A 19004-nucleotide genomic window follows, 5' to 3' on the forward strand; every position below is an offset into this window, starting at 1 on the left:
TTTGTTTCTCTGAGACACCTATTTATGAGTTGAGCAAGACCACTACCACTGTTCTTCAGTCTTACGGGTGCCTGGGTGACTCAGCTAGCTGAGTGTACCATTCCTGGTTTTGGCTCAGGTCATGATCTCATGGGTGGTAAGATCAAGCCCCACGTCTGGCTCCGCACTCAGCAAGGGAGTCTGTTTGAAGATTCTCTCCCTCTGCCCCTCTCAGCCTCAAATAAATAAATAAATCTTTAAAAAAAAGTGTACAGTTTTAGTAACAACAGGATCTCAAATGTCCCTCGTATGCCTATCTTAGAGACAGAGATCTACTACCCATAATTTTTTAAAAAATGAGACAACACTAAGATATGCCTTCACTATTTAAAAAATCAAGATATCACAAAATCAGTTTATTAATGTGGTTTATATTACTTAATATTTCACTATATAAAAATAGAGCATAGTCATTTATAGAATAAATTTGATTTTAAGTCACCACAATATTTTTAATACTAAGACATAAAGGTTTACTGAATAAAAGAGAAGATAAAGGGGATAAGATATATATGTTGACTTTTTAGCTGTAAAAGTCTTCTTTTGGTACGGTCTAAGATATGTTCTTCAAAAGGCTCTCGCTATGATTTTAGAGTTTGTTGGTTTTTATTCCTGCTTTGTGTGTCTGAATTAACACTAGCCTTTTTTTTCTTTTTTTCTTTTGAGATGTAAAAATTTTGAAAAGTAGGGAGCACCCACGTTCCCCCACCTAGAACACACAATCACTAATATTTTGTCATATTTGCTTCAAACTTGTTTCTTGTAAATAATACAATAGCAAATATCCAGCCATTTGTTTAACAGGTACTCTTATTGAGCACAGACCTTGTATTAGCACTGTGTTAAGTGCTGCACACTGAATCGTGAGCTAAACAGCCAAATGACCTACAATTACATATGTACCTTACAACCCGGTAGGAGAAACACAATCAAATAATCAGAGAAATACTTACAAACTGAAATGCTGAGATTAAAGTACCAACCAGCCTTTCTCAGCTGGGATTCCATGAGAGAATCAGATGCTAAGGACAATGATTTGAGGGACTATTTTCTCAATTCCCTTAAGACTGGCACATAGCTAGTACCATCCTGGAAGTACAGGTGAGAAGTTAATTCATACATATAATGGGTGTTTCACTTAAGGCACCAGGATTTGTCTCTCAGAACCAGCTGAGAAGGACTGGTACAGATTCTATGAGAAAGAACTGAACTTTGGTGGTGGTGGTGGTAAGTGAGGGAATGGTTAGAAAAGCCCAAGGAAGTGAAGTCTTTAACTGAAATATGAAGGATATATAGGTATTAATTATCTAGGCCAGGGCTGGGCGGGGTGGTAGTGTGAAACATTGTCTTTCCAGGGAACAAACACTGTCTTTCCTTTGAAGGCCCTAAGGGACAAAGGAACAAGGTGATTTTGAAGAATTAAAAGACCAATACAGCTAAGTACAGAGAACAAGGTCAGGGAGGAATAATAAAACATGAAGTTGGAAAGACAGGCAGGTAGGCAGGGACCAGAAAAAATGACTTCAACTGCATTAAAAAAGATCACTGTGGCTCCAACGGGCTACAGAAATAAGAGCAGATGAGGAAGACCAGAGGAAAACCTTCTGCAGTGATTCAGGTAAGAGATAACGGCTTAGACTAGGGTGGTGATGGCAGGAGTGGAGAAAAGTAGATTTGAGTGGAATTTAAAATATAAAGGAAGGGATAAGGGTAGAGAGGGTTGTGTGAAGGATGACTCCCAGGTTCTGGGTAAATGCTGCTGCTGAACACTGGGAAAAGTCTGGAGAGTAAGCTTTTACCTGGGTTTGATGCCACTTTGAGATATCTGAAGGAGATGTCAAGGAGGCAAATGCAGATACGAATCTGGAGTTGAGAGAAGGGGTCTAGCTTGTAGTTCCTTTCATAGAGGAAAATGAGGGGGACTGGCAGAGATCTCAAGCAGTAGCCATCAAGCTTGGGCAGCACACATTAGAAAAACAAGATGTATATGCATGGCATTTGTGTTATGTGTAACACAAGGTGATATACATTAAAATAAAAAGACTGAGAAAAAAGGGGAGAAAAAGTGAGACAGGATGGTTGCCTTGATTGTTTTCCATCTTATGTGAAAAACTGCTAAAGACAGTTATAGATATAGGTAGTTAAACAATATGCTATTGCTGCCTTGTAAATGCTGCTTGTAACTATCAAGAGTTCAAATTTATCTGATAATGTAAATTCCAAAATCACTCAGCTGATATTAAATCATAAAGCAATTTTCTTATAAATATTTTCAGAAGCAAAAAACCGTATAGATCTTTTCTCTCCCTCTTTAATGGTTTTTATTTTCACACTTTACCCTCTATATACATTAACCCAACTTCACAATCTTCATATTTTTGCATTACTTTGGAGAAATGTAAAAATATTACCTTCACAATTATATAATGTTATATTAACCAAAAATCTAATATGTGGGCCACTTTGTTTAAATGATTGCTAAAATACTAAATACTAAAATCAAGTTTATTCTTGGGTGGTTTGAGTATATGGTACACTGAATTTTTAACTTAAAGATTTTTTTAAAGACTTTATTTATTTATTTGAGAGAGAGAGAGAGAGAGTGCACACACAAGCAGGGGGTGGGGAGGGGAAGAGGGAGAGGGAGAAACAGACTCCCCACTGAGCAGGGAGCCAACATGGGGCTTGATCCCAAGACTGGGAGATCATGACCTGAGCCGAAGGCAGACAGACACTTAACCAACTGAGCCATCCAGGCGCCCCTTAATTTTTTTTTACATTGAAAAATTTTTAACTTTGCTGACTTTTTAAAAGGGTTAATACAAATCAAATGCCAAATAAAATTCTTATTGATAAAAAGCAAGAAAAGTCCAAGTACTACCTTATTAGAGAGGACATGTAATTATATTCCTACTTTGTATTTTTGTGCTTGAATAACTATGGTCCTATATTTGTTCTTTAGTTTAAACAAGTTGTTTCAGTTTGTTACATACCAGTTAGCAATGTCTTTGTGAGCCACTAAATTTTGAAGAAATGCTTGTAATCCTAGTTGTCTATCTTCTAAAAAGTCAGCATTGTAATTATCTTTGAACCAGCGTTTTGGTGGAAGTGCTAATCGAAAGCCTGGAAACATCTCTTTTAACTGAAAAAGAAGAAAAAAGAAAATACAATGTTCAACTCAACATATCAATTCTATAAAATCTATTCTCTACATGGACTTGTTCATGAAATAAACTTAAAGTAATGAAATTCAGCTAAACTTTTTTTTTTTAAAAGATTTTATTTATTTATTTGACAGAGACAGACACAGCAAGAGCGGGAACACAAGCAGGGGGAGTGGGAGAAGGAGAAGCAGGCTCCCTGCAGAGCAGGGAGCCCGATGCGGGGCTCGATCCCAGGACCCTGGGATCATGACCTGAGCCGAAGGCAGATGCTTAACAACTGAGCCACTCAGGCGCCCCTCATCTAAACTTTTTATATCTGAATTGTTTACTTGTTGATTTCTACCAGTTGTATATACACAGGCGTTACAGTTGCTCCATATCCTTGCCAACACCTGGCATTGTCCATCTTTGTAACGTCAGCCATTCTGGTGGGTATGTAGTAGTATTTCACTGTGGCTTTAATATGCATTTCTCTGTTGACAAATGATGTTAACTATTTCCTTATGGGCTTTTTTGGATTTGCATATCTTTGGTGAATTATCTATTCAACTCTTCTAACCCCTCCGTTTAAAAAAATTGGGTTATTTATCTTTTTATTATTAAGTTGCAAGAGTTCTTTATATATTCTGGATACAAGTCCTCTGTAAGATGTAAGTATGACAAATATTTTCCCCCAGACTGTGGTCTTTTACACACATTTTTTTGATTCTTGCCAGTAAAAGCAGGTGATGGGTAGAGCTCTTTCTGGTACCTAGAACACTGACATAGATACTTACTAATTTTGAGTGCCCAACTTGGAATATGTAGGAGATATTTACTAACTTAAATTCCTATGAACATCCTTCTTTAAAAGCTTTAGAGTTATCTAAATCTCAACTTGCCTAAGGTAAGAACTATTATAGCAATATAAAGATGAATCCAGAGAGGTAAAGAGAAGTAAACATTGAATAATAATTGAGCCCTCAAAAGAAAAGTAGCAAGTCATAAAGGATTAAATAGCTCTAAATTGAAACTGTTAGAAATTAGTCTTCATGAACAAAAATTGTAACAATTTCAAAAGTTAAGAATTCCACCTAAGTATCTGGTAACTTAATGAATTACTGTGATCTTCTTATTTAATTATTAATTATTATTTAATTTTAAGTACAGAATTATAGGTTTTTAATTCATCAGTGTAATAATAAGAAATCAGGAAAAGTAAGTAAAATTCATATTTAATGATGGAAATACATTACAAATAATATTTTATTTTGGCATACTACAAAAAGTCATCTTGATAAATACCTAAATAAAGGATAAAATAGCTTAGCATTTTATATTTTACCTTTCATTCAAATTGAGGTTTTTAGAATGGCAGAAACTTTTTGGCAGCCAGGCAACTGCAAAATCACATAAATAGGTTTCCTACCACCAAAAATGATAAGGATATACTAACTTTAGAAGTTTTGAGAGTGAAGGTGGCAGATGGCAGAAAATAGGACCAGTAAAGTTTCCTCTACTAAACACCTGTCAAAATTAGTGGGTGATTTCTGATCCAAAGACAAAATCCAAGGTTACTTAGCCTTTTAGAAACATCATAAACCACTTTCTTCTTTTGGAGAAATGCTCCTGGTTTCTAAAATACTACCACCCTCACCTGCCTCAACTGATTTCCCTCTAGCTCTGTGGATATCTCAGCTCTTTCTTTACTATATTCGTACTGCAATTTACTCAATCAATTCCCTATCAATTCCCCAAATTTAGGTTGGTTCTAATTTTTAACTATTAAAAACAAATTAAAACACAAAGAAAAGAACAGTGAATAAAACAGTGAAAAGTATCCTTAGAGCTAAATATTGTCCATATCCATGATTTCTTATATTGGATAAATCCCAGAAATGTGATTATTGTATCAAAATTATGCACAACTTTAGGAAGTTGTGTCCCCTAGGAAGATTCATATTTCCAACAATGGATAATACCACTTAAATGTCTGTTAACATGATGGGTGAAAAATAGTTTCTTAATTTTCCTTTGAGTCCTTGTGATATCAAATGTTTTCCAAATTTATTGGTCACTTATATTTCTTCTGTGGTTTGCCTTGTTCACATAATTTGTAGTATTTTCTACTTTTGGGTTTACTCTAATTTACTTTTAAGAGTTTTTAATATATTGAGGGTTTTTATTATTTTCTTTGTTTCATATGTGCAGTAAGCAGATTTCCAGATGGCCCCATGATCTTTGTCTCTGGTGTTGCTTCTGTGATTCTGTTATGTCACACATTAAAAGAGATTATGCAGACGTAATTAGGGTTACTTTTCAAATGGCCTTAAAATAGAGAGATTATCTCGGTAAGCCTGATCTTATCATGAGCCCTTTAAAAGTCTAGTTTTCCCCCTGGCTGATGGCAGAAGAGAAAGTCAGAGAGATTCAAAACACAAAAAGGACTTGACCTGCTACTGCTGACTTTGAAGGTGCAGGGGCCATGTGCAAAGACTGGACAGCACTCTATGAACTAAGAACAACCTCTGGCTGACAACCAGCAAGGAAATGGGGACCCTGGTCTTAGAACTACAAGAAACTGAACTCTGCCAACAACCTGAATGAACCCAAAAGCTGAACTTTCTCAGAGCCTCCAGAGAAGAGCCCAGTCTAGCCAACAGCTTGACTTTGACTTTAACCCTAAGTGGCAAACCCAGCTGAGCGCACCTAAATCACTAGATAAAAAACAGGTATGTTTTAGGTCACAAAGTTTGTGGTAATTTGTTAACAGCAATAGAAAACTAATACACTATGTTAGAAATATTTTTTGTTGTTGTTCATTCCCTTATAGTCATATGATTTGGGGAATCATATACACCTTTATCAAATTCACAAGATTATATAATCATTTTATTTATTTATTTATTTTTAAAGATTTTATTTATTTATTTGACAGAGACAGAGATAGCGAGAGCAGGAACACAAGCAGGGGGAGTGGGAGAGGGAGAAGCAGGCTTCCCGCCGAGCAGGGAGCCCGATGCGGGGCTCGATCCCAGGACCCTGGGATCATGACCTGAGATGAAGGCAGACACTTAACGACTGAGCCACCCAGGTGCCCCCATATAATCATTTATATTTCTGTTAGCAGTTTTAAGATTTTCATACTTTTATACTAAAAATAATTTTTTGTTTCTAAAAAAAGGAAGTTATGTGTAAAGATGGGTCTTTAGGCTATTAAAATGAAATAAAATAGTTAATTTTCTTAGGAACTAGCAAAATTTGACTTCACTCAGATAGCTAACAAGGAGAACCCACAAATATTTAACAGTAGAACTGTCAGGAACAGATAATAATTTGAAACTGAAAAGTCCGTTTTAGATTTATTAAAGTACTTACTTTATCATTAAGTCTAGAGAAGTCAGTGTATCTTCTGAAAACTACCCAACTTTCTTCTGGGGTTTTCTTTACTAGTATTTTATATACCTATGCAGAGAGAGAGAGAGAGAGAGAAAGAGAGAGAGGTGAAAAAAAATGTATATAAAGATATTTAAAATTTCAAACCAAACCAAATATTTTTAAAACTTTTACTTGACAACCCAGGTCATAACAATTAGTATGTAAAAAATATCAGAAATCATTTGGGGCACCTGGGTGGCTCAGTCATTTAGCATCTGCCTTCAGCTCAGGTCATGATCCCAGGGTCCTGGGATTGAGCCCCACATCGGGCTCCTTGCTCAGCAGGGAAGTCTGCTTCTCCCTCTCCCACTCCCCCTGCTTGTGTTCCCTCTCTTGCTGTCTCTCTCTCTCTGTCAAAAAATAAATAAAAATCTTAAAAAAAAAAAGAAATCATTTGGAACATCAAATGTACAAATAATCAATGTAGGCACCAAAAGCAAGATTTGTTTCTTTTTCTTTTCTTTTTTAAAATATTTTATTTATTTATTTGACAGAGAGAGACACAGTTGCCCTGTGGAGTTGCTCTCTAGCCACAAGTTGGCTACTGAAAACTTGAAATGTGACAAATCCTAACTGACATGTGCTGTGAGTGTAAATACACACCAGATTTAAAAGACTGAGAACAAAAAAAAAAAAGATGTAAAAATACTTCATTAAAATGGCTTTGGATTAAATAAAATATATTATTAAATATAATTTCATTTGTTCTTTTCACTTTTTTAAACATGGCTACAAGGAAATTTTAAATTACAAAGATGACTCACATTTGTGGCTCACCTAGTCTTACTGGATGCTGTAGAGAAGACTCATTGTTTAGGTACTAGATCATCCTTATTTTTCTTCCTTACAGACCTCTCTTTCAGCTTTTTTTTAAAAAAATATTTTATTTATTTATTTGACAGAGAGAGAGAGAGCGCAAGCAGGGGGAGCAGCAGAGGGAGAGGGAGAAGCAGGTTCCCCGCTGAGCAGGGATCCTGACATGGGGCTCGATCCCAGGACCCTGGGATCATGACCTGAGCCGAAGGCAGCCGCCTAACCAACTGAGCCACCCAGGACCACTCTCTTTCAGCTTTTAAGGGGGAGAATCAGCAAGGGTTAAGGATGACTCCTTTAGCTTTGAAGTAAATATAAATAATTCATTTTGTAACATATAAAGATGAGGAAGATTATTTGGATATCCTTTAAAGTCTGCAGAAAGTCCTTATCTAAGATAATTGTAAAGGGGATACTAATGAAACATTCTTTTTAGGAGTTACTAATAGAAACAAAAGGAATAACCTGACTTCAAAACGTTTGAGTATGAATAACTGATGCATAATAAAAGTCAACTTCATATGATAATAAGGTTTATCTACACATAATCCATATTGACTTTATTTTCCTGTTTTAAAAAATGAATCCTCCTTTCAAGTTTTTCTCCAGTGGCCCCTGAGCACTCCTATTTCTCTAGTAAAGACAAAGTACAGATTTTTGTGTTTTATCTTCTCTAGAAAGCTCTCCTATGTTTCTACTTGTGTAAGTAGTACTTTCAATGAAAAGTTTATGGACACTACTGATCATTCCCTCTTCTATGTTCTAACAGTAGTTATGGTTTCTACTCTTTACTGGAAACTTAGTATACACTACTTTGTGCTTTTTATATAGCCCTTATTATAGGATTTTTAAGTAAATTATGCAGGAGCACACACCTAATTACAGAATACATACAGAAAAGCACAAAAATCATTAGTATACAACTTGATGAATTTTCATAAAACAAACACACTCATGTAACTAGTACCAAGTACAAGAAACAAAACATTACCACTTGAAGAAGCCCACCTCATGGCTCCTTCCCAAACTGACTTATCACCCCTCCTAGTCACTTTTGTTCTTAAACACTTTTCAAAGGCTTGACACGCTAATGACAAGAACTTACCAGTCATTCCTAATATTTTATTCAGTTAAGAGCTCAATTCAAAGAAATATACCTAGAAAAAAATTATCTTACAAACCTAAGACTCCCTAACGTGTATATTCAGCTCAGACCTCTCCCCTAAACTCAACTTATATTTACATACATATACATAATACATAAGCTTGGGACACACATGCACATATATACACACACCTGACATCTCCATTTTGATGTCTACTAGACATCTCAAGCCTAGCATGTCCAAAAACAAATCCTGATCTTGCCCTCAAAACCTGCCACCGAATTAAACAGCAACCCTACTGTTCACCCAAAAACTTTGGGATCATCGTTGATTTCTCTTTATCCCACATCTAAAGGTTTTACCTTCAAAATATCCCCAGAATCTGATCACTTCTTAGGACTTCTTCCACCACCCTGTCCACACCACCATCATGTCTTCCGTGGATTACTGGAAGAACTTAATACTTCCTGTTTCCATTCCTTCCTCCACAAAATCTAGTCTTAACTCAGCAGCCAGATGAGTCTTTAAACCTTAAGTCAGATCATGTAACACTTCCTTTAAAACCTTTTCAAAGATTGCCATCTTGTGCAGAGTAAAATCTAATGGCCTTACAATGGCCTACATGTTCTACCTGATCTGTGTGTCATACTCCCTTGTCTTTACCTGTTATTTCAGTTCTTACACCTTTCCCCATGGCTGCTTCTGCTGTCAGCCACAAGGGCCTCTGCGTTGTCTCACCTGTCAGGAAGGTTCTTCCCCCAGATATTCTCGTGGCTCATTGCCTCTTAGTGCTAACATCTTTTCTGTGAGGCCATGACTGACAATGTTATTTAAATTGCAACTCCAGTTGCGGGGAAACTATCTCCCTTCACTCTTTTTTTTTTTTTTTTTTAAGATTTTATTTATTTGAGAGAGAGACAGAATGAGAGATAGAAAGCACGAGAGGGAAGAGGGTCAGAGGGAGAAGCAGACTCCCTGCCGAGCAGGAAGCCCGATGTGGGACTCGATCCCGGGACTCCAGGATCATGACCTGAGCCGAAGGCAGTCGCTTAACCAACTGAGCCACCCAGGCGCCCTCCCTTCACTCTTTTATTTCTCTTTATACCACTTACCACCTATGACATACCAGCATTTTAAAATGCTTACTCATCTATCATTCATTCATTCGAGTTGCTGTACCACTATTACCTAAAAGAGTGCATGACACACAATAGGTACCCCCAACATGAATTAAATGAATAAATGAATAGTAATAACTTCATACCCGTTATTTACTTCTTCCTCTAAAGTGTTTTTATTTTTTTTTCATGATTTTATTTATTTATTTGAGAGAGAGAGAATGAGAGATAGAGAGCACGAGTGGGAAGAGGGTCAGAGGGAGAAGCAGACTCCCTGCTGAGCAGGGAGCCCAATGTGGGACTCGATCCCGGGACTCCAGGATCATGACCTGAGCCAAGGCAGTTGCTTAACCAAATGAGCCACCCAGGCGCCCCCTCTAAAGTGTTTTTAAAGACTTTATGTATAGCTGCCTTAAATTTGCCTATGAACTTGTATTTTCACACACATCATTTCAATGAATGCTCATCCAGCATAAGGTAGGTCAATGTAAGAAAATGGGCCACCAGTTTATCATAATTTCCAAAAAAAGTCAGGTCCATGCAAATTTCCCATCACATCATCAGTCTTATGATAATTTAACTCTAAAGATGTCTCTCTTCATAAATTATCTCAGTTGTACATAGATGCTAAAAATCATCAACAAAATATTAACAAATTGCATTAAACTACACATTGTAAGGATCATTCACTATAATCAAGTGAGATTTATTCTGGGGATGCAAGAATGGTTCAACATTTGCAAATCAGTGTGATATAGCACATCAACAACATGAAGGATAAAAATCATATGATCACTTCAATAGATGCAGAAAAAGCATCTGACAAAATTCAACATCTATTCATGATAAAAATTCTCAACAGAAAAGGTTTAGAAAAAAACATGCCTCAACATAATAAAGCCCATATCTGAAAAACCCAGAGCTAACATCATACTCAATGGTGAAAAACAGAGCTTTTCCTCTAAGATCAGGAACAAGACAAGAATGTCCACTCTTGTCACTTTAATTCAACAAAGTACTAGAAGTGCTAGCCACAGCAATCAGAGAAAAAGAAACAATGGTAAGGAAGAAGTTAAATTGTCACTATTTGCAGATGAAATGATACAGTATGCAGAAAACCTTAAAGATTCCACCAAAAAACTACTAGAAGTAATAAATCCTGTAAAGTTGCAGGATACAATATTAAATACACAGAAATTGGTTGGGTTTTTTTTTTGGTTGTGTTTCTATATACTAATAACAAAGTAGCAGAAAGAGAAATTAAGAAAACAATTCTATTTACAATTGTGCCGAACAGAATAAAATACCTAGAAATAAGAAGTTAAAGACTTGAATTTTGAAAACTATAAAACACTGATGAAAGAAATTAAAGACAACACAAATAAATGGAAAGATATTCCATGCTCATGAATTGAAAGAATTAATGGTGTTAAAATGTCCATACTACCTAAAGCTATCTACAGATTCAGTGCAATCCCTATCAAAATACCAATAGCATTTTCCACAGAACTAGACCAAATAATCCTAAAATTTGTTTAGAATCACAAAAGACTCTGCATGGTCAAAGCACTTTGAGAAAGAACAAAACTGGAGGTATCACAATTCCAGATTTCAAGATATACTACAAAGCTGTACTAATCAAAACAAATAGTACTGGCACAAAAATAGACACATAAACCAATAGAACAGAATAGAGAGCCCAGAAATAAACCCATGCTTATACAGTCAATTAATCTATGACAAAGTAGGCAAGAATATACAATGGGAAAAAGATAGTCTCTTCAATAAATGGTGCTTGGAAAACTGGACAGCAACATGTCAAAGAAAGAAACTGTATCACTCTCTAAGACCTTACACAAAAATAAACTCAGAACGGATTAAAGCCCTAAATGTGAGACCTGAACCCATAAAAAAAGAGAACACATGCAGTAATTTTTCTGACATCAGCCTTAGCAACATTTTTCTAGATATGTCTCTTGAGGCAGGGGAAATAAAAGCTAAAACAAACTATTGGGACTACATAAAAATAAGAAACTTTTGCAAAGCAAAGGAAACCATGAAAAAAAAACCTAAAAAACAACCTACTGAATGAGAGAAGATATTTGCAAATGATGTATCTGATAAGGGGTTAATATCCAAAATATATAAAGATCCACACCAAGAAAACCCACAAATAATCCAATTAAAAATGGGCAGAGGACCTGAATAGACATTTTTTCCAAAGCAGACACACAGATGGCCAACAGACAAAAGAAAAGATGATCAACATCACTAATCATCAGGGAGATGCAAATCAAAACCAGAATGAGATAGCATTTTATATCTGTCAGAGTGGCTAAAATAAAAAAAGATAAGGAATAACAAGTGTTACCAAAGATGTGGAGAAAAAGCAAGCCTATACACTGTTGGTGGGAATGTAAATTTGATGCATCCACTGAGGAAAACAGTATGAAGTTTCCTCAAAAAATTAAAAATAGAAAAAAATAGAAAAAAAATAAAAAAATTAAAAATAGAATTACCATATGATCCAGTCATTCCACTTCTGGGTATTTACCCAAAGAAAATGAACACACTAATTCAAAAAGGTATTTGCACCCCTAGGTTTCCTGCAGCATTATTTACAATAGCCAAGATATGGATGTAACCTAAGTGTCCACTGATAGATGAATGGATAAAGAAAATGTGGTGTGTGTACACACATACACACACATACACACTGGAGTATCATGCAGCCACAAAAAAGGATGAGATCTTGCCATCTGCAACAACATGAATAAACCTAGAGGGTATAATGTAAGTGAAATAAGTCAGAGTGAGAAAGACAAATACCGTATGATTTTACTCATATGTGGAATCTAAAAAACAAAACAAATAAACAAAAAGCAGAATCAGATCTGTAAATACAGAGAACAAACTGGTGACTGTCAGAGGAAGGGGGTAGGGGAAAGTGCAAAATGGGTGAAGGGGAGTGGGAGATACAGGACTTCAGTTATGGATGAATAAGTCATAGGGAAAAAAGGTACAGCAGAGCAAAAATAGTCAGTGATACTGCAATAGCGTTATGTGGTGACAAAGGGTAGCGACATCTACAGTGAGCATAGCATAATGTATAGAGAAGGGGAATCACTATGTTGTATACCTGTAACATTGTGTGTCAAATATACTCAGATAAAAAACTTTTTAAAAATTAAACATTTCCCTAAAGACAACAAAAATTATCTCAACAATTGTTTTCTCAGAGGTCCTTCTATACTGCTTGTAGGCTTACAGCATGAAATATTGAACTAAACATAAAAACTTTACATCAAGAAAATCCAAGAGGAAGAACAAACTATTTCAATTATAAGTGTATTTAGCAAGGTCTCTGGATACATAAACACACATTGATACATAAGACCAAAATATATAAACTAGCAATGAATAAACAGAAAACAGAACAAAGTATCAAGAACATCAAACAACATACACACTTGGAAATAAATCTAAACTAGAGGGCGCCTGGCTGGCTCAGTTAGTAGAGTATGTGACTCTTAATCTCAGGGTCATGAGTTCAAGCCCCACATTGGGTATAGAGATTACTTAACAAAAAACAAAAAACAAAAAACCTCTAACGAAAAAACCTAAGACCTCCGCTCTGAAAACTACAAAAGGACGTTAAAGACTTCAGTAAATGGATTAGGTTTAGATTCAGAGACTCAGTATTGTAAAAATGTCAGATCTCTTTAGATCAGTCTATAGAGTCAATATAATCCCAGAACAAAGAGTCAAGGATAGCCAAGACAATTCTGAAGCAACAACAAAGCTAGATTACTTAAGCTAGCAGGTATCAAGGCCTCTCATAATGCATTAGTAATTAAAGACAATGGGGAATTGGCAAATGAGGGAAAAATGGAACACAGAAACAAACCCATATATTTAAATGGTTGCCTGATTTATGACATAGGCAACAGTGCAAATGTAGAGAGTGTTTTTTTTCAATAAAAGCCTGATTACTTGATCCCATATGGAGGGAAAAAAAGTATCTTGACCCTTGTTTCACACCATGGACAAAAATCAATTCCAGTGAGTTTACAGATCTAAATGTGGAAGGTCCAACAAGAAAGCTTTTAGAAGAAAACATAGGACAACATCTTTGTAAGCTGGGAGTAATTTTAAAAAGTGCTGACCATAAAAGAAAAATTAATAAATTGGACTATATTAAAACTATAAATTTTTGTTTATCTTATGCATCATTAAGTGAAAAGGCAAGCCACAGGGATTATCATACATTGTGACTATTATCAAAGAGATAATGTTAGAGTCACAATGTATGCTCTAACAAAGAATTTGTCCAAAATGCATAGAAAATTATAAATCAAAGTGGGAAAAACTCTTCCAAAGAAAAATGAATAAAGGTCTTGAACAGACACTTCACAAAAGAGAATATCCAATGGCCCAAAAAGTCTTCAATTTAATTAGTCAATAAAAATGCAAATGAAGACCACAATGTGATATGACTCTCCCCACCGGGATAGAAAATAATAGTGAAAAAGATGAAAAAATACCACATGTTGGGCAGGTGTGGAGTGACTGGAACACTCATACACTGCTTAAAGGAGTATAAACTAGTACAACTACTCTGACACATTGTTCGTATCTTTTAAAGCTAGGTATATGATCCAGCAATTTTACTCCTAGGCAGATGTAAAACAGAAATGTGTTAATGTGTTTAATGAGTGATAAAGACTAAAAAGTTCATAGCAGTAGCATTTGTAAGAGCCCAAACTAGAAGTTATCCATATGTTCTTCAACAGTACAATAGATAAATTGTAGTATATTCACATAGAGGAATACTATCAGTAATAAAAATGAGCTACCTACAATCACATGCAAGATTAAGGATGGATCTTACAAACACAATGCTGGAGACCATAACCAAGAGTACATATTCTGTAATTCCATTTGCATAAAGTAGAAAAATAGGCAAAATTAATGCAGGCTATCAGGAGAGTGGGTATTGACTGACAGAGAGCATGGTGGGGGGGCTGCTGTTTGGATGCTGGTAATGTTCTGTTTCTTGATCTGTGTGCTAGTTTCACAGATGTGTCTGGTTTGTGAAAATTCTAAAATAAAGTTTACTATAGCATGACAGAATTTACAGGTGTAAAAACGACTCGAATTTTATGTTCAAGAAATTATAAGACAGGTAACAATTTAACTCATATATAGAACACAGGTTAGTCAATTTTTCACTTTCTACTGATGTACAGCAGAAGTCAATACTCACAGTAAATTTAGCTCTTTCTTCCATCACTTCATAACCTAGTATAGTAGGTGTAGAAGGTCTATCTTCCAAATATACTGTTTCAGGACTTTGTTCTTCACTTTCTCTTGGTCTAGCAGAATACTCAATGGAAGAATCTGCACCTGTAAATTTAGTCCTAATAAGGGGACTGCTACAGACAGATGAAGTACTATCCATTTGATCGGGTACACTTGTCTGTTTAAAATTACCCATATTTGAGTCCTCTAACTGGCCTCTGGAAGAGTTTGAGCTTGTTGAGATACTCCCAAAAGAAGAGCTTCTTTGGTTTCTGTTGGTTGCAAAACTGGAAGCAGAGTTCCCTATGGGCATAGGAACTGGGACATAAGGAGTTGCCATCTTCTTTTGGCCTTTGCAAAAAACCTGCACAATGCTGAGTCCAAACACTCAGAGAACAACTAATATGAAATCCATTATTTTCTTCTTAGGAATTCACTATCTAAAAACGAGAAGAACATATTGAAAGGTTAGTCTTTAATTTGGAGTATTATCCAAAAAAACCTCAGAATGTTCACATCCATTTCTTTTGATTTTGTGACACTCCATTACTTCATTTGGAATGAAAACACACCTCAAACCTCTTCATTTAATCCCAAGATATCATCTCTAAGGATTCCCATTTGCAAGGTAAAGAGAGCAGAATTACTCCACACTCTTTTTCTTGACCTTCATATTACATGTCATCCTTTTTAATCTTCACTTTCTTTCCTTGTGATAGATTTCTGTAATGTTCATTTTAATCTGATATCATCTATACATTAGAGTTGGGAACAGGAAGAGTGGTAAAGACTTTCTGAAGCTTTATTGTCTACTTAGGGTCCTGACAGCTCCCCATACAGTACAAGGAGGGAAGGAGGGGAGAAAAGAAAGGGAGAATTATTCACATTTCCTTTTAATTAGTGAAACTCTAAAGAATTACCCAGAGTAGTAACAGTGAACCACAAGCTTAGATGCTACAAGGTAAATATCAATTGTTCTTAAGGTAAGTTTATTAAACCCAGGATCAAATGTATTTGAAAAAAAGTGGTCAAATTAAATTAATCAAGTAAGACCCAAACTTACATCCAACAAGATGAAATGATTGAAAGTTAAAATGTTCTTCATAGTTTCCAGATCATCAGTAATGCTACTATGCCAGAAACTGAGGGAACTTAACAAATCCTTATCACTCATACCCAGTAATCCCTGTTGTCAAAAGGACTGGTTTATCTTGTCTCAGAATCTCATAGTTACACAATGAAGAAAAGGTTTACCACCAAGTTGTTAAATAATAAACTAAGAAATTGTAATAACTACAGAGTTGTGAAATGGCACATAACAAGGGGGGCCTGCCTATCTTAACTACATCTAGGCAACTCTGCTGGTGAGAAAGGTAGGCACAGAGCCGCCCGGACTTGGAAAGATGCTGAAGTAAGATTTTTTTAATCCAGCACGTGGCTCTGGGCAACCTTCCTCATCATCAAAGATTCAAGAAACTTGAACTGCTGATTCACTGCTCCTCGGCTCTGCTTGATGGCCTCCCCCCAAAAGAAGTAAATAAAAGTCTGAAATCTTATCCTTTTCAAGGCCTGTGGGATAGCCCTGCCCTTGCCACCCAATTACCTGAGGCCCCAGGGCTGGGGAGAGAGGACGCGTATCAATACAATCACTGACGTGCAAAGCAGTGAGCGCTACCCAAACTTTTAAGAAAATGTATTGGGATCATTAATAGCGTCTTCACTTTTGCCTTAGCATGGAGATGCTCCAAGGACTAACATCTTCGTCCTACACTGGAAAAGCTCGGTCAGGTGAGGTGGCCCGAGCCTGAGCAACGCGGTAGGAGAGAGAAGTGGGTGGGCGAGAGAAAAGTGGAGAAACCCAGGCGCAGCTCGACCCTAGGAGCGCCTGGTCGGTGTCAGAGCAGTCCACGGGTCTTCGGCTCAGTGGACGGGGAGACCCTCAGCTCCCGGGGCTCCCAGGAGCCCCAAGACGGAGCCACCTCCGCCGCCCGGTGCGAGGCCAGCGCCTCCCACACGCTCGGCGGAGTCTGCGGTGGCCTGAGGATGGCCCGGAGGCTCCCGCGGGGCCCCTCCACCCTCCGGTGGAGTCCGCCCGCCGCCCGCCAGCCACGGGGGTGCAGGTGTCACTCGCATGAGCGCCCAGAACAGCGCCCGCTGCCTTGTCCCTACCTCAGCCCACTCCGCGATTCCGTTTGAGCGCACTTCCCTGTGACGGTTAAATCCGACCCTCCTTAACTGCAGCTTTTCCTCTCCACCCACAGGACCAAGAAGTCTCACGTGACTTTCCGCCCCCAAAGCAGCGGCTCCCAGCCTCAGCCGGGTTCAACCCTGGCGGTCCGGCCCCGGATCCTAGCGAGGTGGAGGGTGGGGCCAAGCCCGGCCGCCTCTCCCGGAAGTGACGTCACGCAAGGGCGATTTTTTTTTTTTTTTTTTTTTTTTTTTTTTTATCTTCCCTCCCCGTTCGATAACCCCCCAACCCCAGAGGCGCGGACTGGAGTTGTCCCGACAGGGCTCTTTGGCAGCCGGGTTGGGCCTTGTTTTGTGGTGAGAATTCTACCTTCTCTGCCCTAGCTTTATTTTTATAAACTAACTGAGAAATGGGGGTTAAAACTCCCAGTTTGTCGCACAGGTGATCAGAAGATTACAGTTCCTAGGAAGAACTACGGCCAGCACTGGTCCAGGCTCTGCTTTGCATCATGGGACTTGTCATCACTAGCTTGGGCTGGTTCTAGTAGATTATAGATTGTTTTCTAGAATTAGCGCTTTAAGGGATGACAATAGATTCTAAGATTGGGAAGACAGAACACTGCACTTAAGCTTATTCGCCCTATCATTGGCAGATAATTGAAATTGCTGAGTGGTATTGTTTGTTTTTTTACAGCCCAGGGAGCAGTTTTATCTCAAATGATACAATATTAGGCTTGTTAGACTTGCACATCTGAAGACCTGTAAAGTTACCGGGAAAGCTGTTTTTTGATAGTCAAATACCAAAATTTAGACAGTTTACAGGGTTGTTTATCATTAGAATTGTGCATTTTGATTTAAAGATCATCCCATGATTTCTAAGGCTTTGGAACATTCCCAAGACTGGGAAAAATTGATAGTTGTAATTTCAAAATGAGCATAGGAAGATAATCTGGTTTGTGGCATAATAATGATTTTGGTTGATGATATTGCCCTTCTTGTGTGAGTGAGACATAAAAAGAGAATTTTGTGGAAACAGTGGACTAAAACATGAGGTAGTTTTCAGTTCAGAGTTGGCAATCTTGGTCTTGAAGTGGCAAGGATATAGAGAGAAAAGAAAGAAAAAAATGAGCCTTGGAGTATTTCCTTCACTTGTGGACAGAGCTGCAGGTGGTAGCAAAAGATAGTTATAATGAGGAAAACGTGATAGTCCAATATCAAGGAAGCCAAGGCAAATTAAACTTTCGAGAGACAGAAGTGTACAAATACCACAGTTAGGAGGAGGAAGGATCTAGAAAAGTTGAAATTGTCCAAGAAGAACTTCCTTTACAAATTATTGAAAGGAGCATACAGGGTATAGATAGTATATATATTCTTTATCTTGCAGACTACTTGGTATAGATAAATGTCTAGATTTTACTTACAGAAAATGAACTGAACATCTTTTTTTTAGAAAATAAAAGTTTTTAAAGTTGGGGTATAATTTACATATCACATTACATTAGCTTTAGGTGTGAAAAATAATTATTTGACATTTGTATATATTGAGAAAATGCTCATCACGATAAATCTAGTTAACATCTGTCACCATACATAGTTCCAGAAGTTTTTTCATGTGATGAGGACTGTAAGATTTACTTTCTTAGCAATTTTCAGATATTCAGTCAATACAGTAGTATTAACTGTAGTTGCCATGCTCTACATTATATCCTCATAACTTACATAGTTTATAACTAGAAGTTTGTACCTTTTGACCCCTTTATTCATTTTGCTCACCTCCACTTCTGGCAACCACCAATCTGTTCTCTGTATCAATGAGCTTGTTTTGTTTTTGTTTTTTTAAATTCCATATATAAGTGAAA

The 19004-nt window shown here is 37.0% G+C and overlaps 1 protein-coding gene across 3 annotated transcripts in view; it reads right to left on the minus strand.

Annotated features, from left to right (window-relative positions):
• SNX16 (sorting nexin 16) overlaps positions 1–17335 on the minus strand; it is a 40642-nt gene extending 23307 nt beyond the window's left edge. Inside the window, exons 1-5 of one of the 3 annotated variants that reach the window (XM_027579691.2) lie at positions 17128–17323; positions 15151–15398; positions 14924–15063; positions 6561–6647; positions 3033–3181 (exon numbers count right to left, since the gene is read on the minus strand). In XM_027579691.2, the coding sequence (XP_027435492.1) occupies positions 3033–3181; positions 6561–6647; positions 14924–15063; positions 15151–15298 (524 nt within the window). In that variant the 5' untranslated portion in view covers positions 15299–15398; positions 17128–17323. Of the gene's footprint in view, positions 1–3032; positions 3182–6560; positions 6648–14923; positions 15399–17127 lie in introns of all 3 variants that reach the window. The other 2 variants (XM_027579681.2, XM_027579700.2) reach the window with 2 other exon arrangements.
• Positions 17336–19004: the final 1669 nt, after the last annotated feature.

This window comes from Zalophus californianus, chromosome 4 (assembly GCF_009762305.2).
Source record: "Zalophus californianus isolate mZalCal1 chromosome 4, mZalCal1.pri.v2, whole genome shotgun sequence".
NCBI classification, from domain to species: Eukaryota; Metazoa; Chordata; class Mammalia; order Carnivora; family Otariidae; genus Zalophus; species Zalophus californianus.